This window comes from Genypterus blacodes, unplaced genomic scaffold (genome assembly GCF_046128005.1).
Source record: "Genypterus blacodes isolate CSIRO-AG114 ecotype Tasmania unplaced genomic scaffold, CSIRO-AGI_Gbla_v1 ptg000240l_1, whole genome shotgun sequence".
In the NCBI taxonomy this organism is placed as follows: domain Eukaryota; kingdom Metazoa; phylum Chordata; class Actinopteri; order Ophidiiformes; family Ophidiidae; genus Genypterus; species Genypterus blacodes.
The window spans coordinates 1324392-1347088 of record NW_027467038.1 but is presented as its reverse complement, the minus strand read 5'-3'; the positions used below and the strand labels follow the sequence as shown (position 1 = coordinate 1347088).

The following is a 22697-nucleotide window of genomic DNA, read 5'->3' as shown; positions in this document are numbered from 1 at the left end:
CTTAAAAACAAAAGAATGTTTCTACACCTGCCAACCTTCTTATTTCTCAGAGCTCATTTCCAGCAACGTATAATAATAATAATGCGTTTATCTACATAGCACCTTTCAAAAGTTAAAGTTATAAAGTGCTTTATGACAAAACAAATAAAAGGAATACAAACCAGGCAAGAGGATATAAAACAGTTTCAAACTGGGTTTCAGGTAATACAAGTGAAAGGTTCTGTCATGGTGGAATAATATGTAAAGCTTTGTTCAGACTTTCAGCTCCACTTCTCTTTGTGCTGTTTGAGCAGCATCAACAAAAGGTTTGGTTTCATTTCTTAAGTAGATACTAACTTCTCACAAACACTGTGCTTCATGGCAGAACAACTTGCATCATTCCATGCATTGAATTTCTGAAGAAGCTCCACACAGTCTTCACCTTCGTATTCATCATTAGGCTCTTCAGGTGCCCAGATCCTGTATGAGATAAAGAGGAATCATTTCAACAGTTTTCTTTGTATTATTCTAATCGTACATACATTTCTCAGCCAAAGAGAATGTCTGTTTCTAAATAATCATATCATATAATTAGGGCTGCACCTAACGATCATTTTTTCAACGATTAATCTACATATTATATTTATTACGCAATATAACAATTATTTCCCCCAAAATAAATATCAAACTTATCTCATTAATATTTCAATATTTTCTTCAATCATCTCCTCTTGAAAGCAAACCACAAAGACTTGCAATGAATTATTCCACAACTAGCCCCCTTTTGACTGATAATCTCCGTTTTACAATACAACATATTGCGTATTTAATTCATGTATGGGTGATCTAACGCAATCTGCATTCAACAACAGCATTCAACAACAATGCAGATTGCGTTGAACACGTCAGCCACGAGCCGCAAGACGGACAGCATAGAACCGCACGGCGGCCGGCAGAGAGCCGCCTTGACAACACCCTCGGCGATGCTTTCACTTTTGAACGTGGCTTGCTTTTGTCGCCAGGTTTCGCAAGGTTGTGTTCCGGTTGCGTGCATGCTTCCACCTGGCGCAGCCATCTGACGTCATTACGACGCGCCGGCGAACTGATATGCTAATCGACGTATTTACATAAACGAGTAGTCGATTTACGTCGACACTTCACCCCACCTCTACATATATAATGCACCCACTGGTTGAGCTGTAGGTAAAATGGGGCTTGGTGGAGTTTTGAAGAACTCACTCACATGAGTACTTCAGACTGAGACGTGAAAAGTAAATGAAGTGGCTCTGATGACTGGAGTGTAAGAAAGGATTGTGTCACCACATTCTGTCTCTATTTCTTACCTATAAGCCAGTCCTGTTCCGTCCACCCACCTCCACTGTCCCTCATTGTCCAAATCAGACAGACCAATCCAGAAACGATCTTGTAAGTCCTTTAAAAATTCCTGAGAGTGAAAAATTATACAGAGAAAAGAATTAGACAAGCAATTAGGTATAAAAACTGGTTGTGTGCAAATGTGAAGGTGAGGTCAGGAGACCACAGCCCCGTCCATCCCTCTCTCACCTGTTCTCCTCTGCTGTTGATGATCACCAGGTTGGCTCCTCTGAGCAAACACTCTTGTCTGCTCTCGTTCCAATTTGCCCTGTACTTAGAGACGTAGTAACAGCTGCTCTGAAACTTCTTCCAGCCCAGTGGACATCGCAGCCCTGCAAAGAAAAGCAACAGGCTGTGAGCTGTTGGCCGATTCCAGCAGCTTTACATTTGAAAAAAGCAGGTGAAGCAAGTTTGACCAACAACAGCATTTTGTGGATTGTTCATACCTTTTATCTTAGAGAGGTTATTTATCAAGGTCTGTAACTGGTCTCTCTCTCTGGTCACGTCGTCGTAGCTGGCCTGTAACTGGTCTCTCTCTCTGGTCAGGTTGTTGTAATTGGTCTGTAACTGGTCTCTCTCGCTGGTCAGGTTGTTGTTACTGGTCTGTAACTGGTCTCTCTTTCTGGTCAGGTTGGTGTAATTGGTATGTAACTGGTCCCTCTCGCTGGTCAGGATGTTGTTATTGGTCTGTAACTGGTCTCTCTCTCTGGTCAGGTTGTTGTTACTGGTCTGTAACTGGTCTCTCTCTCTCATCAGGTTGTGACTCTTTATCTCTTGCAGTTGAAGCATAGTACTGTTATGTAGTTGTTGGTTTTCCTCTCTTTGGTGAACTGCAAGAAACAAACAGCAAATTAATGCTGTGGCAGGCAGTGGCTCAGTGGGTAGAGCTTCCGCTTGGCAACCGGAGGGTTGCCGGTTCGAGCCCCTGCCGAGGCGCCCCTGAGCAAGGCACCAAACCCTCAATTGCTCCCCCCTCTGCGAAGGGAGGTAATGTAAGTCGCTTTGGATAAAAGCGTTTGCCAAATGATTGTAATGTGTTGTTTGTCATATAATGAAAAACATTTGAGGAAACGCTACAGCAATGAAACACTACAGAATAGGAAACTAAACATCTTTAGTCATTGAGGTGCAGAATACAAAAGATTTGGATGGTTGACAATAAAAAAATCTCAAAAGCTCCATGATGACTGGATCAGACCAACAGGTGAGGACTTTCCTTCAGTTTGAGGACATTTTGTAACTCACTGAGAGTGAATATCAGGTAGATGTTGAGAGCAGCTTGTAGCACACACAGGAGCCCAAAACTCACAATAACCACTCTGAGGAGTTTTCTCCCTGTAGGAACCAAACACACACGTTCACACTGATGATGATGATGATGTGACATGGACACAGCATTGTTTTATCATTATTAAATCCTCATTGTTGAACTGCAGGCTTGTGTGACTCACCAGGCACTGCAGGAGTCACTCCTCTGGCTCCAGCTGTGCTCCTGGATGAAGACAGAGGGATGTTTTTATGATCTGCCTCCATCTCAATCTCCTCTTCATGCAAACCACTCGCCATTTCAATGGAGAGTGATGAAGATGCTGCTTGGTGAGCTGTGAACTGCTTCTTCAGTCTATGATAAGTCTCATGAGAAAATGTTTTATTTCCTCATTTCCGTTTTTATTTCTTCTTTTTTACTTCTCTAATCTGGAGAAAGTGGGTGGTGTTAAGGTCAGTCCAATTTTTGCCTGATTATGGCATCATCGTCCCTTCTGCTGTCCAGGCCCTCTACCCACCCTCAGCCTCTGTATCGCCATAGATACCGTATAGTATAAACACAACACTCAGAATTGTGTCCACTTGATCTTCCTATAACTGATTGATCATTGTATGCATGCTCCTAGTGTTCTTCATCCGGCCTGCATATTCTGGATCATTTGACCATGATTAAAGGATCAGCAGGTATGAAGTGTACCTTGAGCCCCACCAGGTTAAACCTTTTGTAACAGAAGGCGTCTATGACTACATGCACGTGTAACAGGAGGTCTGTGGTGACCAGACGTCTATGTGCATTCACTCGTTTATGCTCTCACGGATGTGCGTGTCCCGCCCTGTGTCAGTAGAGGTCAACATTACACAACTGGTGTAGTTCAGCCTTCAGCAGATGGTGTTATCCTTCGTTACCAATGTGAGTATGAGTGTTTTTACTGTGACATATGTTACATGTTTCACAGCCTCAGTGGTAAATGTTTACAGTTATGTAACAGACAGAACCGTAAACACAACTTATGTTTATTCTCTTATCTAATAATCTTATCTAGTCGTTTTGATTTGTGTTTTTCTCTTTACTAGAAATTTGATTTGATTTGTTTACATTATGGTGACAACTTGTAATGATGTAACATGCAGTGATGTCACATGATGATGTATGCATTCTTTAAGGCTAATAATAATTTCTATAATGTAGATATCTAACAAACACAATGGCACATTATTCTTTATCAAATCCATTAACCTTTATTTGAATGAGAGTACATGGTTTCACATTTCACATCCTTAAATTATTGTAGAAATACACAGATATTGATCTCTGACACTGTGTGAAGACTTAACATGACTGTAACATAACACACAGCTCTCTCTCTCTCACACACACACACATACAGACACACACACACATTGTATATTCAGTGACAGATTTTAACTTATACAAAAATGAATCTATATACACACTGATGCTTTTATTTACAGTGTTTAACATAAACAGAATGCAACAACTGTGCTTTAAAGAGTAAAAGTTCAACTTGGCACACGTTTAGAGAGTAAATCAATACAAACACAAAGTACACAAAGTATCCATGTATAAGTGCTGTGGGTGGGAAACTAACCCAGGGGTGGAATGTTGCATGCTGGGAATAATAATGTGGAGTTCACACCATGCAACAACTAACATGTCAGAATAACAGAACAGTAGAGAACATGACAAAATATATCTCTGCTAAATGATTAGCTACACTTAAAGCTGCATGAAGTATTAGTTTTGAATACTTTGCTATTTATCAAACTCTGGGAAACGTCTTTGGACATTGTGTAAATACAGTTTTCAACAATAAGAGTAAATATACCTTTATGTTTACTTTAAATCTCTTTCAGCGTTGTTTCCTTGGGCTCTTCTTACGTTCACAGTGGCTTCATATCAAAGGAGCTTCTTAACGTCACCACTCATTCACATTCTCCATCACAAACCATCAAACAGATTCACCTGCTGTGCTTCTATGTCGATTTGGATTCAGATTAGTTATGATTCCTCCCAAAGTCCCAAAGTTTCTTAGATGTTTTTAGCAGCTCCTACAGCAGACGATCAATATATCAGATATACATGAGTCCAGATGTGGATACTTTTGAAAAAGTAAACTGTTTCTTTCTCTGGTTTATTATTAGAACAGGTAATGTGTGTCTAAGTGTGTTTGGCATTGAAGTCCTGCAGTGCTGCATTGGATCGGAGGCTTGGATGCTTGGTTTGACCGTATGTAGACACGGCAAATATGGATTCAGTTCAGATTGATTCTCTGCAGCCTTAACTGCATTTTTCAGACCAAAGTAAACTTAAATAAAGACATTTTAAGATAGAAAACAACCTCTATAGTGATATTATACAATAGAAAACAACATGCAGCAACAGAGCATCAGTGTTTATGGCTGTTTACTGTGTGTGTGTGAGTCACAGGAGGGCTCAGAGGTTTACTCACAGGGTCAAAGAGCTTTGTGTCGATTAAATCATTAAATTCCACATTCATGGTTTGATTTGTAGCTTTTGCGCCTGAAGGTGTGAAGATGCTGTCTGTAGTCCCTCAGGATGTTTGCAGTGTCACACACACTCATAAAGCTACAGCACATTTACAGTTTATAGGTGTCACTGGTATATATGACTGGACTTATTGATTACAAATCCTTAATATGTGCAATCCCATATTTTAAGGAGACACGAGTACATTTTTCATCTACAACAACTCTGCAAGATTCTAATCCAGATGTGAACTCCTGATTCCACTCTAACCCGTCTCTACAACTACAGTAGGTGGAGTTCTTCTCCTGCTGAGCTAAAGGGTGAAGGTATCTGCTGTGATTGTTTCCCTGTTTTAGTCGTAACCTGGCTACAAATCCTTTATGCCTGCAAATAAACAGAACGGCTCCACAGAGGTGAGGAGCTCAGGTGACCTCAGCCTGCAGCAGCTCAGCAGTCACCAACTCTATTCGTCCTGTTCCAGCCAGTTAAATTAACCTGCCAACCCTTTAACTTAAGTTCCACTCCCCACAGAAACAAAGGCAGGAATGAGAAACTGTCAGTGGGGAGGGAGGAGAGAATCAGGTCAGACGCCTGAAGAGGCTGAGAGAACATCAATCATCTAACGCCACTACTTTTCCTGTGCTTCAGCAGGGCGAGGAGGACATCTGTTCGTACTCTGGACACTTGAGGAGAGCCGGGTAGGTGGAGGAGTTCATCTGCAGCGAGGCCTCGGAGGAGATGGACGAGGGGCTGCGTCCACGGCCGGCCCAGGCGTCCGGGTGGAGGAACTGGCCGGAGTAGTCGGAGCAGTTGCTGAGGCGTGGGCGGCAGAAGCCCTGATGTGGCCGGTACATCTCCTCTGCTGTGTAACGCTTCATGAACAGATACACCGACATGACGCCCGCCATCTGGGGGAGCAGAAGGTGCTGGTCAGGTTGTTGTTACTGGTCTGTAACTGGTCTCTCTCTCTGGTCAGGTTGTTGTTACTGGTCTGTAACTGGTCTCTCTCTCTGGTCAGGTTGTTGTAACTGGTCTGTAACTGGTCTCTCTCTCTGGTCAGGTTGTTGTAACTGGTCTGTAACTGGTCTCTCTCTCTCTCATCAGGTTGTGACTCTTTATCTCTTGCAGTTGAAGCATAGTACTGTTATGTAGTTGTTGGTTTTCCTCTCTTTGGTGACCTGCAAAAAAAACAAACAGCAAATTGATGATGTGACAGGCAGTGGCTCAGTGGGTAGAGCTTCTGCTTGGGAACCGGAGGGTTGCCGGTTTGAGCCCCTGCCGAGGCGCCCCTGAGCAAGGCACCAAACCCTCAATTGCTCCCCCCTCTGCGAAGGTTGGTAATGTAATGTAAGTCGCTTTGGATAAAAGCGTTTGCCAAATGATCGTAATGTAATGTAATGTGTTGTTTGTCATATAATGAAACAAATTTGAGGAAACGATGAGTACAGCAGCCATGAAACACTACAGAATAGGAAACTAAACATCTTTAGTCATTGAGGTGCAGAATACAAAAGATTTGGATGGTTGACAATAAAAAAATCTCAAAAGCTCCAGGAGGACTGGATCAGACCAACAGGTGAGGACTTTCCCTCAGTTTAAGGACATTTTGTAACTCACTGAGAGTGAATCTCAGGCAGATGTTGAGAGCAGCTTGTAGCACACACAGGAGCCCAAAACTCACAATAACCACTCTGAGGAGTTTTCTCCCTGTAGGAACCAAACACACACGTTCACACTGATGATGATGATGATGTGACATGGACACAGCATTGTTTTATCATTATTAAATCCTAATTGTTGAACTGCAGGCTTGTGTGACTCACCAGGCACTGCAGGAGTCACACCTCTGGCTCCAGCTGGGCTCCTGGATGAAGACTGAGGGATGTTTTTATAATCTGCCTCCATCTCAATCTCCTCTTTATGCAAAACACTTACCATTTCAATAGAGAGTGATGAAGATGCTGCTTGGTGAGCTGTGAACTGCACCTTCACTTCCATTTCCCGTGATTACACTCATGAGGAAGTAACACATCAATTCTTTCCTTATTTCAATTCTTTTGTACTTCATAGTAGAATAAATAGGCAGAGTTAGGGCTGATCTGGTTAATGCTTGATTCTGGCATTTTTTTCCTGCCATTAATTGAGTTTAACATCTATCAGTTGCATTCACTCAAATATTCTTCCTGCTCGTGATTCAAAGTCTCAAATATCCTCACGCTCTCACAGATGTCCTCTGATCACACGCACATCACTTCGTGTATATTTCTGATCCTGACCACATCCTCCCCTGTTTCTTCATGTGGCACAGCTGATTCTTGCTTGTCTGTGCTACTGTCAGACTGCAGACTGTGTTCTAATGCTGGTATTTGATTGGATGCAGAGCCGATGATTGCGGCCCATTGTTTGTGATGTCGGGCTGAAAATAATCTTGACACATATGTGATTACATATGAATGAAGCTTGTTTTAGGAGACGAGCCAGAGCAATAAACCAACAGACAAATATCATGTGTAAGCTTCATCATTATGTATTTCAAGAAGATGGAGTTACAAAAAGAAGAGCTGCAGTTTACACTTTGTCTCCTTAAGTAACAATGAGACACATTCAAAACAGAGTTCTGATCAAACGCCTTCACTTCAGGTTTGCTTGAGCAGTGACCCTGTCGTTGAACTATGATGCACTTAGAGAGACGTCTCAGCTCCTCTTCTTAAAAACAAAAGAATGTTTCTACACCTGCCAACCTTCTTATTTCTCAGAGCTCATTTCCAACAACTTATAATAATAATAATGCGTTTATCTACATAGCACCTTTCAAAAGTTTAAGTTCAAAGTTATAAAGTGCTTTATGACAAAACCAATAAAAGGAATACAAAGCAGGCAAGAGGATATAAAACAGTTTCAAACTGGGTTTCAGGTAATACAAGTGAAAGGTTCTGTCATGGTGGAATAATATGTAAAGCTTTGTTCAGACTTTCAGCTCCACTTCTCTTTGTGCTGTTTGAGCAGCATCAACAAAAGGTTTGGTTTCATTTCTTAAGTAGATACTAACTTCTCACAAACACTGTGCTTTATGTCAGAACAAGGTGCATCATTCCATGCATTGATTCCCCGAAGAAGCTCCACACAGTCTTCACCTCCGTGTTCATCATTAGGCTCTTCAGGTGCCCAGATCCTGTATGAGATAAAGAGGAATCATTTCAACAGTTTTCTTTGTATTATTCTAATCGTACACACATTTCTCAGCCAAAGAGAATGTCTGTTTCTAAATAATCATATCATATAATGCACCCACTGGTTGAGCTGTAGGTAAAATGGGGTTTGGTGGAGTTTTGAAGAACTCACTCACATGAGTACTTCAGACTGAGACATGAAAAGTAAATGAAGTGGCTCCGATGACCGGAGTGTAAGAAAGGATTGTGTCATCACATTCTGTCTCTATTTCTTACCCATCAGTCAGTCCTGTTCCGTCCACCCACCTCCACTGTCCCTCATTGTCCAAATCAGACAGACCAATCCAGAAACGATCTTGTAAGTCCTTTAAAAACGCCTGAGAGTGAAAAATGATACAGAGAAAAGAATTAGACAAGCAATTAGGTATAAATACCTGGAGACCACAGCCCCGTCCATCCCTCTCTCACCTGTTCTCCTCTGCTGTTGATGATCACCAGGTTGGCTCCACTGAGCAAACACTCTTGTCTGCTCTCCGTCCAATTTTTCTGTGATTTAGAGATGTAGTAACAGCTGCTCTGAAACTTCTCCCAGCCCGATGGACATTCCAGCACTGCAAAGAAAAGCATCAGGATGTGAGCTGTTGGCCGATTCCAGCAGCTTTACATTTAAAAACACCAGGTGAAGCAAATTTGACCAACAACAGCATTTTGTAGATTGTTCATACCTTTTATCTTAGAGAGGTGATTTATCAAGGTCTGTAACAGGTCTCTCTCTCTGGTCACGTCGTCGTAGCTGGTCTGTAACTGGTCTCTCTCTCTGGTCACGTCGTCGTAGCTGGCCTGTAACTGGTCTCTCTCTCTGGTCAGGTTGTTGTTACTATTCTGTAACTGGTCTCTCTCTCTCATCAGGTTGTGACTCTTTATCTCTTGCAGTTGAAGCATAGTACTGTTATGTAGTTGTTGGTTTTCCTCTCTTTGGTGAACTGCAAGAAACAAACAGCAAATTGATGATGTGGCAGGCAGTGGCTCAGTGGGTAGAGCTTCCGCTTGGCAACCGGAGGGTTGCCGGTTTGAGCCCCTGCCGAGGCGCCCCTGAGCAAGGCACCAAACCCTCAATTGCTCCCCCCTCTGCGAAGGGTGGTAATGTAATGTAAGTCGCTTTGGATAAAAGCGTTTGCCAAATGATTGTAATGTAATGTAATGTGTTGTTTGTCATATAATGAAACACATTTGAGGAAACGATGAGTACAGCAGCAATGAAACACTACAGAATAGGAAACTAAACATCTTTAGTCATTGAGGTGCAGAATACAAAAGATTTGGATGGTTGACAATAAAAAAATCTCAAAAGCTCCAGGAGGACTGGATCAGACCAACAGGTGAGGACTTTCCCTCAGTTTAAGGACATTTTGTAACTCACTGAGAGTGAATCTCAGGCAGATGTTGAGAGCAGCTTGTAGCACACACAGGAGCCCAAAACTCACAATAACCACTCTGAGGAGTTTTCTCCCTGTAGGAACCAAACACACACGTTCACACTGATGATGATGATGATGTGACATGGACACAGCATTGTTTTATCATTATTAAATCCTAATTGTTGAACTGCAGGCTTGTGTGACTCACCAGGCACTGCAGGAGTCACTCCTCTGGCTCCAGCTGGGCTCCTGGATGAAGACTGAGGGATGTTTTTATAATCTGCCTCCATCTCAATCTCCTCTTTATGCAAAACACTTACCATTTCAATAGAGAGTGATGAAGATGCTGCTTGGTGAGCTGTGAACTGCTTCTTCAGTCTATGATAAGTCTCATGAGAAAATGTTTTATTTCCTCATTTCCGTTTTTATTTCTTCTTTTTTACTTCTCTAATCTGGAGAAAGAGGGCGGGGTTAAGGTCAGTCCAATTTTGGCCTGATTAGGGCATCATCGTCCCTTCTGCTGTCCAGGCCCTCTACCCACCCTCAGCCTCTGTATCGCCATAGATACAGTATAGTATAAACACAACACTCAAAGTGTGTCCACTTGATATTCCTATAACTGATTGATCATTGTATGCATGCTCCTAGTGTTCTTCATCCGGCCTGCATATTCTGGGTCATTTGACCATGATTAAAGGATCAGCAGGTATGAAGTGTACCTGGAGCCCCTCCAGGTTAAACCTTTTGTAACAGAAGGCGTCTATGACTACATGCACGTGTAACAGGAGGTCTCTGGTGACCAGACGTCTATGTGCATTCACTCGTTTATGCTCTCACGGATGTGCGTGTCCCGCCCTGTGTCAGTAGAGGTCAACATTACACAACTGGTGTAGTTCAGCCTTCAGCAGATGGTGTTATCCTTCGTTACCAATGTGAGTATGAGTGTTTTTACTGTGACATATGTTACATGTTTCACAGCCTCAGTGGTAAATGTTTACAGTTATGTAACAGACAGAACCGTAAACACAACTTATGTTTATTCTCTTATCTAATAATCTTATCTAGTCGTTTTGATTTGTGTTTTTCTCTTTACTAGAAATTTGATTTGATTTGTTTACATTATGGTGACAACTTGTCATGATGTAACATGCAGTGATGTCACATGATGATGTATGCATTCTTTAAGGCTAATAATAATTTCTATAATGTAGATATCTAACAAACACAATGGCACATTATTCTTTATCAAATGCCATTAACCTTTATTTGAATGAGAGTACATGGTTTCACATTTCACATCCTTAAATTATTGTAGAAATACAAAGATATTGATCTCTGACACTGTGTGAAGACTTTACATGACTGTAACATAACACACAGCTCTCTCTCTCTCACACACACACACATACAGACACACACACACATTGTATATTCAGTGACAGATTTTTACTTATACAAAAATGAATCTATATACACACTGATGCTTTTATTTACAGTGTTTAACATAAACAGAATGCAACAACTGTGCTTTAAAGAGTAAAAGTTCAACTTGGCACACGTTTAGAGAGTAAATCAAACACAAACACAAAGTACACAAAGTATCCATGTATAAGTGCTGTGGGTGGGAAACTAACCCAGGGGTGGAATGTTGCATGCTGGGAATAATAATGTGGAGTTCACACCATGCAACAACTAACATGTCAGAATAACAGAACAGTAGAGAACATGACAAAATATATCTCTGCTAAATGATTAGCTACACTTAAAGCTGCATGAAGTATTAGTTTTGAATACTTTGCTACTTATCAAACTCTGGGAAACGTCTTTGGACATTGTGTAAATACAGTTTTCAACAATAAGAGTAAATATACCTTTATGTTTACTTTAAATCTCTTTCAGCGTTGTTTCCTTGGGCTCTTCTTACATTCACAGTGGCTTCATATCAAAGGAGCTTCTTAACGTCACCACTCATTCACATTCTCCATCACAAGCCATCAAACAGATTCACCTGCTGTGCTTCTATGTCGATTTGGATTCAGATTAGTTATGATTCCTCCCAAAGTCCCAAAGTTTCTTAGATGTTTTTAGCAGCTCCTACAGCAGACGATCAATATATCAGATATACATGAGTCCAGATGTGGATACTTTTGAAAAAGTAAACTGTTTCTTTCTCTGGTTTATTATTAGAACAGGTAATGTGTGTCTAAGTGTGTTTGGCATTGAAGTCATGCAGTGCTGCATTGGATCGGAGGCTTGGATGCTTGGTTTGACCGTATGTAGACACGGCAAATATGGATTCAGTTCAGATTGATTCTCTGCAGCCTTAACTGCATTTTTCAGACCAAAGTAAACTTAAATAAAGACATTTTAAGATAGAAAACAACCTCTATAGTGATATTATACAATAGAAAACAACATGCAGCAACAGAGCATCAGTGTTTATGGCTGTTTACTGTGTGTGTGTGAGTCACAGGAGGGCTCAGAGGTTTACTCACAGGGTCAAAGAGCTTTGTGTCGATTAAATCATTAAATTCCACATTCATGGTTTGATTTGTAGCTTTTGCGCCTGAAGGTGTGAAGATGCTGTCTGTAGTCCCTCAGGATGTTTGCAGTGTCACACACACTCATAAAGCTACAGCACATTTACAGTTTATAGGTGTCACTGGTATATATGACTGGACTTATTGATTACAAATCCTTAATATGTGCAATCCCATATTTTAAGGAGACACGAGTACATTTTTCATCTACAACAACTCTGCAAGATTCTAATCCAGATGTGAACTCCTGATTCCACTCTAACCCGTCTCTACAACTACAGTAGGTGGAGTTCTTCTCCTGCTGAGCTAAAGGGTGAAGGTATCTGCTGTGATTGTTTCCCTGTTTTAGTCGTAACCTGGCTACAAATCCTTTATGCCTGCAAATAAACAGAACGGCTCCACAGAGGTGAGGAGCTCAGGTGACCTCAGCCTGCAGCAGCTCAGCAGTCACCAACTCTATTCGTCCTGTTCCAGCCAGTTAAATTAACCTGCCAACCCTTTAACTTAAGTTCCACTCCCCACAGAAACAAAGGCAGGAATGAGAAACTGTCAGTGGGGAGGGAGGAGAGAATCAGGTCAGACGCCTGAAGAGGCTGAGAGAACATCAATCATCGAACTCCACTACTTTTCCTGTGCTTCAGCAGGGCGAGGAGGACATCTGTTCATACTCTGGACACTTGAGGAGAGCCGGGTAGGTGGAGGAGTTCATCTGCAGCGAGGCCTCGGAGGAGATGGACGAGGGGCTGCGTCCACGGCCGGCCCAGGCGTCCGGGTGGAGGAACTGGCCGGAGTAGTCGGAGCAGTTGCTGAGGCGTGGGCGGTAGAAGCCCTGATGTGGCCGGTACATCTCCTCTGCTGTGTAACGCTTCATGAACAGATACAACGACATGACGCCCGCCATCTGGGGGAGCAGAAGGTGCTGGTCAGGTTGTTGTTACTGGTCTGTAACTGGTCTCTCTCTCTGGTCAGGTTGTTGTAACTGGTCTGTAACTGGTCTCTCTCTCTCTCATCAGGTCGTGACTCTTTATCTCTTGCAGTTGAAGCATAGTACTGTTATGTAGTTGTTGGTTTTCCTCTCTTTGGTGACCTGCAAAAAAACAAACAGCAAATTGATTATGTGGCAGGCAGTGGCTCAGTGGGTAGAGCTTCTGCTTGGGAACCGGAGGGTTGCCGGTTTGAGCCCCTGCTGAGGCGCCCCTGAGCAAGGCACCAAACCCTCAATGGCTCCCCCCTCTGCGAAGGGTGGTAATGTAATGTAAGTCGCTTTGGATAAAAGCGTTTGCCAAATGATCGTAATGTAATGTAATGTGTTGTTTGTCATATAATGAAACAAATTTGAGGAAACGATGAGTACAGCAGCCATGAAACACTACAGAATAGGAAACTAAACATCTTTAGTCATTGAGGTGCAGAATACAAAAGATTTGGATGGTTGACAATAAAAAAATCTCAAAAGCTCCATGATGACTGGATCAGACCAACAGGTGAGGACTTTCCCTCAGTTTAAGGACATTTTGTAACTCACTGAGAGTGAATATCAGGCAGATGTTGAGAGCAGCTTGTAGCACACACAGGAGCCCAAAACTCACAGCAACCACTCTGAGGAGTTTTGTCCCTGTAGGAACCAAACACACACGTTCACACTGATGATGATGATGATGTGACATGGACACAGCATTGTTTTATCATTATTAAATCCTAATTGTTGAACTGTAGGCTTGTGTGACTCACCAGGCACTGCAGGAGTCACTCCTCTGGCTCCAGCTGGGCTCCTGGATGAAGACTGAGGGATGTTTTTATAATCTGCCTCCATCTCAATCTCCTCTTTATGCAAAACACTTACCATTTCAATAGAGAGTGATGAAGATGCTGCTTGGTGAGCTGTGAACTGCACCTTCACTTCCATTTCCCGTGATTACACTCATGAGGAAGTAACACATCAATTCTTTCCTTATTTCAATTCTTTTGTACTTCATAGTAGAATAAATAGGCAGAGTTAGGGCTGATCTGGTTAATGCTTGATTCTGGCATTTTTTTCCTGCCCTTAATTGAGTTTAACATCAATCAGCTGCATTCACTCAAATATTCTTGCTGCTCGTGATTCCAAGTCTCAAATATCCTCACGCTCTCACAGATGTCCTCTGATCACACGCACATCACTTCGTGTATATTTCTGATCCTGACCACATCCTCCCCTGTTTCTTCATGTGGCACAGCTGATTCTTGCTTGTCTGTGCTACTGTCAGACTGCAGACTGTGTTCTAATGCTGGTATTTGATTGGATGCAGAGCCGATGATTGCGGCCCATTGTTTGTGATGTCGGGCTGAAAATTATCTTGACACAAATGTGTTTACATATGAATGAAGCTTGTTTTAGGAGACGAGCCAGAGCAATAAACCAACAGACAAATATCATGTGTAAGCTTCATCATTATGAATTTCAAGAAGATGGAGTTACAAAAAGAAGAGCTGCAGTTTACACTTTGTCTCCTTAAGTAACAATGAGACACATTCAAAACAGAGTTCTGATCAAACGCCTTCACTTCAGGTTTGCTTGAGCAGTGACCTTGTCGTTGAACTATGATGCACTTAGAGAGACGTCTCAGCTCCTCTTCTTAAAAACAAAAGAATGTTTCTACATCTGCCAACCTTCTTATTTCTCAGAGCTCATTTCCAGCAACGTATAATAATAATAATGCGTTTATCTACATAGCACCTTTCAAAAGTTTAAGTTCAAAGTTATAAGGTGCTTTATGACAAAACCAATAAAAGGAATACAAACCAGGCAAGAGGATATAAAACAGTTTCAAACTGGGTTTCAGGTAATACAAGTGAAAGGTTCTGTCATAGTGGAATAATATGTAAAGCTTTGTTCAGACTTTCAGCTCCACTTCTCTTTGTGCTGTTTGAGCAGCATCAACAAAAGGTTTGGTTTCATTTCTTAAGTAGATACTAACTTCTCACAAACACTGTGGTTCATGGCAGAACAAGGTGCATCATTCCATGCATTGAATCCCCCAAGAAGCTCCACACAGTCTTCACCTCCGTGTTCATCATTAGGCTCTCCTTTAGCCCAGATCCTGTATGAGATAAAGAGGAATCATTTCAACAGTTTTCTTTGTATTATTCTAATCGTACACACATTTCTCAGCCAAAGAGAATGTCTGTTTCTAAATAATCATATCATATAATGCACCCACTGGTTGAGCTGTAGGTAAAATAGGGTTTGGAGGAGTTTTGAAGAACTCACTCACGAGTACTTCAGACTGAGACGTGAAAAGTAAATGAAGTGGCTCTGATGACCGGAGTGTAAGAAAGGATTGTGTCATCACATTCTGTCTCTATTTCTTACCCATCAGTCAGTCCTGTTCCGTCCACCCACCTCCACTGTCCCTTATTGTCCAAATCAGACAGACCAATCCAGAAACGATCTTGTAAGTCCATTAAAAACGCCTGAGAGTGAAAAATGATACAGAGAAAATAATTAGACTAGCAATTAGGTATAAAAACCTGGAGACCACAGCCCCGTCCATCCCTCTCTCACCTGTTCTCCTCTGCTGTTGATGATCACCAGGTTGGCTCCACTGAGCAAACACTCTTGTCTGCTCTCCTTCCAATTTTTCTGTGATTTAGAGACGTAGTAACAGCTGCTCTGAAACTTCTCCCAGCCCGATGGACATCCCAGCACTGCAAAGAAAAGCATCAGGATGTGAGCTGTTGGCTGATTCCAGCAGCTTTACATTTAAAAACAGCAGGTGAAGCAAATTTGACCAACAACAGCATTTTGTAGATTGTTCATACCTTTTATCTGAGAGAGGTTATTTATCAAGGTCTGTAACTGGTCTCTCTCTCTGGTCAGGTTGTTGTAACTGGTCTGTAACTGGTCTCTCTCTCTCATCAGGTTGTGACTCTTTATCTCTTGCAGTTGAAGCATAGTACTGTTATGTAGTTGTTGGTTTTCCTCTCTTTGGTGACCTGCAAAAAAACAAACAGCAAATTGATGATGTGGCAGGCAGTGGCTCAGTGGGTAGAGCTTCTGCTTGGGAACCGGAGGGTTGCCGGTTTGAGCCCCTGCCGAGGCGCCCCTGAGCAAGGCACCAAACCCTCAATTGCTCCCCCCTCTGCGAAGGGTGGTAATGTAATGTAAGTCGCTTTGGATAAAAGCGTTTGCCAAATGATTGTAATGTAATGTAATGTGTTGTTTGTCATATAATGAAACACATTTGAGGAAACGATGAGTACAGCAGCAATGAAACACTACAGAATAGGAAACTAAACATCTTTAGTCATTGAGGTGCAGAATACAAAAGATTTGGATGGTTGACAATAAAAAAATCTCAAAAGCTCCATGATGACTGGATCAGACCAACAGGTGAGGACTTTCCCTCAGTTTAAGGACATTTTGTAACTCACTGAGAGTGAATCTCAGGCAGATGTTGAGAGCAGCTTGTAGCACACACAGGAGCCCAAAACTCACAGCAACCACTCTGAGGAGTTTTCTCCCTGTAGGAACCAAACACACACGTTCACACTGATGATGATGATGATGTGACATGGACACAGCATTGTTTTATCATTATTAAATCCTAATTGTTGAACTGCAGGCTTGTGTGACTCACCAGGCACTGCAGGAGTCACTCCTCTGGCTCCAGCTGGGCTCCTGGATGAAGACTGAGGGATGTTTTTATGATCTGCCTCCATCTCAATCTCCTCTTTATGCAAAACACTTACCATTTCAATAGAGAGTGATGAAGATGCTGCTTGGTGAGCTGTGAACTGCACCTTCACTTCCATTTCCTGTTATTAGACTCATGAGGAAGTAACACATCAATTCTTTCCTTATTTCAATTATTCTGTACTTCATAGTAGAATAAATAGGCAGAGTTAGGGCTGATCTGGTTAATGCTTGATTCTGGCATTTTTTTCCTGCCCTTAATTGAGTTTAACATCAATCAGCTGCATTCACTCAAATATTCTTGCTGCTCGTGATTCAAAGTCTCAAATATCCTCACGCTCTCACAGATGTCCTCTGATCACACGCACATCACTTCGTGTATATTTCTGATCCTGACCACATCCTCCCCTGTTTCTTCATGTGGCACAGCTGATTCTTGCTTGTCTGTGCTACTGTCAGACTGCAGACTGTGTTCTAATGCTGGTATTTGATTGGATGCAGAGCCGATGATTGCGGCCCATTGTTTGTGATGTCGGGCTGAAAATAATCTTGACACAAATGTGTTTACATATGAATGTAGCTTGTTTTAGGAGACGAGCCAGAGCAATAAACCAACAGACAAATATCATGTGTAAGCTTCATCATTATGAATTTCAAGAAGGTGGAGTTACAATAAGAAGAGCTGCAGTTTACACTTTGTCTCCTTAAGTAACAATGAGACACATTCAAAACAGAGTTCTGATCAAACACCTTCACTTCAGGTTTGCTTGAGCAGTGACCCTGTCGTTGAACTATGATGCACTTAGAGAGACGTCTCAGCTCCTCTTCTTAAAAACAAAAGAATGTTTCTACACCTGCCAACCTTCTTATTTCTCAGAGCTCATTTCCAACAACTTATAATAATAATAATGCGTTTATCTACATAGCACCTTTCAAAAGTTTAAGTTCAAAGTTATAAGGTGCTTTATGACAAAACAAATAAAAGGAATACAAAGCAGGCAAGAGGATATAAAACAGTTTCAAACTGGGTTTCAGGTAATACAAGTGAAAGGTTCTGTCATGGTGGAATAATATGTAAAGCTTTGTTCAGACTTTCAGCTCCACTTCTCTTTGTGCTGTTTGAGCAGCATCAACAAAAGGTTTGGTTTCATTTCTTAAGTAGATACTAACTTCTCACAAACACTGTGCTTTATGTCAGAACAAGGTGCATCATTCCATGCATTGAATCCCCGAATAAGCTCCACACAGTCTTCACCTCCGTGTTGATCATTAGGCTCTCCTTTAGCCCAGATCCTGTATGAGATAAAGAGGAATCATTTCAACAGTTTTCTTTGTATTATTCTAATCGTACACACATTTCTCAGCCAAAGAGAATGTCTGTTTCTAAATAATCATATCATATAATGCACCCACTGGTTGAGCTGTAGGTAAAATAGGGTTTGGTGGAGTTTTGAAGAACTCACTCACATGAGTACTTCAGACTGAGACGTGAAAAGTAAATGAAGTGGCTCTGATGACCGGAGTGTAAGAAAGGATTGTGTCATCACATTCTGTCTCTATTTCTTACCCATCAGTCAGTCCTGTTCCGTCCACCCACCTCCACTGTCCCTCATTGTCCAAATCAGACAGACCAATCCAGAAACGATCTTGTAAGTCCTTTAAAAACGCCTGAGAGTGAAAAATGATACAGAGAAAAGAATTAGACAAGCAATTAGGTATAAATACCTGGAGACCACAGCCCCGTCCATCCCTCTCTCACCTGTTCTCCTCTGCTGTTGATGATCACCAGGTTGGCTCCACTGAGCAAACACTCTTGCCTGCTCTCCGTCCAATTTTTCTGTGATTTAGAGATGTAGTAACAGCTGCTCTGAAACTTCTCCCAGCCCGATGGACATTCCAGCACTGCAAAGAAAAGCATCAGGATGTGAGCTGTTGGCCGATTCCAGCAGCTTTACATTTAAAAACAGCAGGTGAAGCAAGTTTGACCAACAACAGCATTTTGTAGATTGTTCATACCTTTTATCTGAGAGAGGTTATTTATCAAGGTCTGTAACTGGTCCCTCTCTCTGGTCAGGTTGTTGTTACTGGTCTGTAACTGGTCTCTCTCTCTGGTCAGGATGTTGTTACTGGTCTGTAACTGATCTCTCTCTCTGGTCAGGTTGTTGTTACTGGTCTGTAACTGGTCTCTCTCTCTGGTCAGGATGTTGTTACTGGTCTGTAACTGGTCTCTCTCTCTGGTCAGGATGTTGTTACTGGTCTGTAACTGGTCTCTCTCTCTGGTCAGGATGTTGTTACTGGTCTGTAACTGGTCTCTCTCTCTGGTCACGTCGTCGTAGCTGGCCTGTAACTGGTCTCCCTCTCTGGTCACGTCATTGTGTGTGTGATAGCTGGCCTGTAACTGGTCTCTCTCTCTGGTCAGGTTGTTGTAACTGGTCTGTAACTGGTCTCTCTCTCTCATCAGGTTGTGACTCTTTATCTCTTGCAGTTGAAGCATAGTACTGTTATGTAGTTGTTGGTTTTCCTCTCTTTGGTGACCTGCAAAAAAACAAACAGCAAATTGATGATGTGGCAGGCAGTGGCTCAGTGGGTAGAGCTTCCGCTTGGGAACCGGAGGGTTGCCGGTTCGAGCCCCTGCCGAGGCGCCCCTGAGCAAGGCACCAAACCCTCAATTGCTCCCCCCTCTGCGAAGGGTGGTAATGTAATGTAAGTCGCTTTGGATAAAAGCGTTTGCCAAATGATCGTAATGTAATGTAATGTGTTGTTTCTCATATAATGAAACAAATTTGAGGAAACGATGAGTACAGCAGCAATGAAACACTACAGAATAGGAAACGAAACATCTTTAGTCATTGAGGTGCAGAATACAAAAGATTTGGATGGTTGACAATAAAAAAATCTCAAAAGCTCCATGATGACTGGATCAGACCAACAGGTGAGGACTTTCCCTCAGTTTGAGGACATTTTGTAACTCACTGAGAGTGAATCTCAGGTAGATGTTGAGAGCAGCTTGTAGCACACACAGGAGCCCAAAACTCACAATAACCACTCTGAGGAGTTTTCTCCCTGTAGGAACCAAACACACACGTTCACACTGATGATGATGATGATGATGTGACATGGACACAGCATTGTTTTATCATTATTAAATCCTCATTGTTGAACTGCAGGCTTGTGTGACTCACCAGGCACTGCAGGAGTCACTCCTCTGGCTCCAGCTGTGCTCCTGGATGAAGACAGAGGGATGTTTTTATGATCTGCCTCCATCTCAATCTCCTCTTCATGCAAACCACTCGCCATTTCAATGGAGAGTGATGAAGATGCTGCTTGGTGAGCTGTGAACTGCTTCTTCAGTCTTTGATAAGTCTCATGAGAAAATGTTTTATTTCCTCATTTCCGTTTTTATTTCTTCTTTTTTACTTCTGTAATCTGGAGAAAGTGGGAGAGGTTAAGGTCAGTCCAATTTTTGCCTGATTAGGGCATCATCGTCCCTTCTGCTGTCCAGGCCCTCTACCCACCCTCAGCCTCTGTATCGCCATAGATACAGTATAGTATAAACACAACACTCAGAATTGTGTCCACTTGATCTTCCTATAACTGATTGATCATTGTATGCATGCTCCTAGTGTTCTTCATCCGGCCTGCATATTCTGGATCATTTGACCATGATTAAAGGATCAGCAGGTATGAAGTGTACCTTGAGCCCCACCAGGTTAAACCTTTTGTAACAGAAGGCGTCTATGACTACATGCACGTGTAACAGGAGGTCTGTGGTGACCAGACGTCTATGTGCATTCACTCGTTTATGCTCTCACGGATGTGCGTGTCCCGCCCTGTGTCAGTAGAGGTCAACATTACACAACTGGTGTAGTTCAGCCTTCAGCAGATGGTGTTATCCTTCGTTACCAATGTGAGTATGAGTGTTTTTACTGTGACATATGTTACATGTTTCACAGCCTCAGTGGTAAATGTTTACAGTTATGTAACAGACAGAACCGTAAACACAACTTATGTTTATTCTCTTATCTAATAATCTTATCTAGTCGTTTTGATTTGTGTTTTTCTCTTTACTAGAAATTTGATTTGATTTGTTTACATTATGGTGACAACTTGTAATGATGTAACATGCAGTGATGTCACATGATGATGTATGCATTCTTTAAGGCTAATAATAATTTCTATAATGTAGATATCTAACAAACACAATGGCACATTATTCTTTATCAAATGCCATTAACCTTTATTTGAATGAGAGTACATGGTTTCACATTTCACATCCTTAAATTATTGTAGAAATACAAAGATATTGATCTCTGACACTGTGTGAAGACTTAACATGACTGTAACATAACACACGGCTCTCTCTCTCTCACACACACACACATACAGACACACACACACATTGTATATTCAGTGACAGATTTTTACTTATACAAAAATGAATCTATATACACACTGATGCTTTTATTTACAGTGTTTAACATAAACAGAATGCAACAACTGTGCTTTAAAGAGTAAAAGTTCAACTTGGCACACGTTTAGAGAGTAAATCAATACAAACACAAAGTACACAAAGTATCCATGTATAAGTGCTGTGGGTGGGAAACTAACCCAGGGGTGGAATGTTGCATGCTGGGAATAATAATGTGGAGTTCACACCATGCAACAACTAACATGTCAGAATAACAGAACAGTAGAGAACATGACAAAATATATCTCTGCTAAATGATTAGCTACACTTACAGCTGCATGAAGTATTAGTTTTGCATACTTTGCTATTTATCAAACTCTGGGAAACGTCTTTGGACATTGCGTAAATACAGTTTTCAACAATAAGAGTAAATATACCTTTATGTTTACTTTAAATCTCTTTCAGCGTTGTTTCCTTGGGCTCTTCTTACATTCACAGTGGCTTCATATCAAAGGAGCTTCTTAACGTCACCACTCATTCACATTCTCCATCACAAGCCATCAAACAGATTCACCTGCTGTGCTTCTATGTCGATTTGGATTCAGATTAGTTATGATTCCTCCCAAAGTCCCAAAGTTTCTTAGATGTTTTTAGCAGCTCCTACAGCAGACGATCAATATATCAGATATACATGAGTCCAGATGTGGATACATTTGAAAAAGTAAACTGTTTCTTTCTCTGGTTTATTATTAGAACAGGTAATGTGTGTCTAAGTGTGTTTGGCATTGAAGTCCTGCAGTGCTGCATTGGATTGGAGGCTTGGATGCTTGGTTTGACCGTATGTAGACACGGCAAATATGGATTCAGTTCAGATTGATTCTCTGCAGCCTTAACTGCATTTTTCAGACCAAAGTAAACTTAAATAAAGACATTTTAAGATAGAAAACAACCTCTATGTTTTCTATTATACAATAGAAAACAACATGCAGCAACAGAGCATCAGTGTTTATGGCTGTTTACTGTGTGTGTGTGAGTCACAGGAGGGCTCAGAGGTTTACTCACAGGGTCAAAGAGCTTTGTGTCGATTAAATCATTAAATTCCACATTCATGGTTTGATTTGTAGCTTTTGCACCTGAAGGTGTGAAGACGCTGTCTGTAGTCCCTCAGGATGTTTGCAGTGTCACACACACTCATAAAGCTACAGCACATTTACAGTTTATAGGTGTCACTGGTATATATGACTGGACTTATTGATTACAAATCCTTAATATGTGCAATCCCATATTTTAAGGAGACACAAGTGCATTTTTCATCTACAACAACTCTGCAAGATTCTAATCCAGATGTGAACTCCTGA

The 22697-nt window shown here is 41.6% G+C and overlaps 3 protein-coding genes and 1 long non-coding RNA gene across 4 annotated transcripts; all 4 read right to left on the bottom strand.

Annotated features, from left to right (window-relative positions):
* Window positions 1-129: 129 nt before the first annotated feature.
* On the bottom strand, window positions 130-10195 carry LOC143016667 (uncharacterized). The gene is made up of 16 exons (XM_076171107.1): window positions 9925-10195; window positions 9719-9808; window positions 9024-9281; window positions 8767-8909; window positions 8575-8675; window positions 8174-8300; window positions 6810-6835; window positions 6034-6249; window positions 5804-5941; window positions 3435-3496; window positions 2805-3008; window positions 2599-2688; window positions 1800-2183; window positions 1543-1685; window positions 1323-1423; window positions 130-459 (listed from the first exon to the last, which is right to left on the bottom strand). Exons 1-16 carry the CDS (start codon window positions 10037-10039, stop codon window positions 321-323), a joined length of 2337 nt encoding a protein of 778 aa, XP_076027222.1. The 5' UTR covers window positions 10040-10195; the 3' UTR covers window positions 130-320.
* Window positions 10196-14126: 3931 nt separating this feature from the next.
* LOC143016684 (uncharacterized) lies at window positions 14127-17494 on the bottom strand. Its single transcript, XM_076171136.1, has 6 exons — window positions 16876-17494; window positions 16670-16759; window positions 16058-16231; window positions 15801-15943; window positions 15609-15709; window positions 14127-15336 (listed from the first exon to the last, which is right to left on the bottom strand). The coding sequence occupies exons 1-6, from the start codon at window positions 17048-17050 to the stop codon at window positions 15198-15200; spliced, it is 822 nt and encodes a 273-aa protein (XP_076027251.1). The 5' UTR covers window positions 17051-17494; the 3' UTR covers window positions 14127-15197.
* A 565-nt stretch (window positions 17495-18059) lies between these two features.
* Window positions 18060-19308, bottom strand: LOC143016666 (uncharacterized; the record flags this gene model as incomplete). The annotated part of the gene is made up of 4 exons (XM_076171106.1): window positions 18060-18224; window positions 18499-18599; window positions 18691-18833; window positions 18948-19308. Coding segments are annotated over 4 exons (744 nt in total), but the record flags the coding sequence as incomplete, so codon positions are not given.
* A 20-nt stretch (window positions 19309-19328) lies between these two features.
* LOC143016686 (uncharacterized) lies at window positions 19329-20288 on the bottom strand. The gene is made up of 3 exons (XR_012965547.1): window positions 20114-20288; window positions 19905-19994; window positions 19329-19466 (listed from the first exon to the last, which is right to left on the bottom strand). It is a non-coding gene; the product is annotated as an uncharacterized LOC143016686 (long non-coding RNA).
* Between the last annotated feature and the right edge of the window lie 2409 nt (window positions 20289-22697).

What these genes read in the sequence shown, in the direction of transcription:
- LOC143016667 (XM_076171107.1), bottom strand. Translation starts at nt 10,039, where the DNA reads ATGGTAAGTGTTTTGCATAAAGAGGAGATTGAGATGGAGGCAGATTAT. An exon ending in TCACCTCTCTAAGATAAAAG is followed by an intron (nt 8,910 to 9,023) that starts GTATGAACAATC and finishes TTTTCTTTGCAG; the next exon opens with TGCTGGAATGTCCATCGGGC. An exon ending in ACAGTGTTTGTGAGAAGTTA is followed by an intron (nt 6,836 to 8,173) that starts GTATCTACTTAA and finishes TGGTTCCTACAG; the next exon opens with GGAGAAAACTCCTCAGAGTG.
- LOC143016684 (XM_076171136.1), bottom strand. Translation starts at nt 17,050, where the DNA reads ATGGAAGTGAAGGTGCAGTTCACAGCTCACCAAGCAGCATCTTCATCA. An exon ending in CTGCCTGAGATTCACTCTCA is followed by an intron (nt 16,232 to 16,669) that starts GTGAGTTACAAA and finishes GTTTTTTTGCAG; the next exon opens with GTCACCAAAGAGAGGAAAAC. An exon ending in TAACCTCTCTCAGATAAAAG is followed by an intron (nt 15,944 to 16,057) that starts GTATGAACAATC and finishes TTTTCTTTGCAG; the next exon opens with TGCTGGGATGTCCATCGGGC.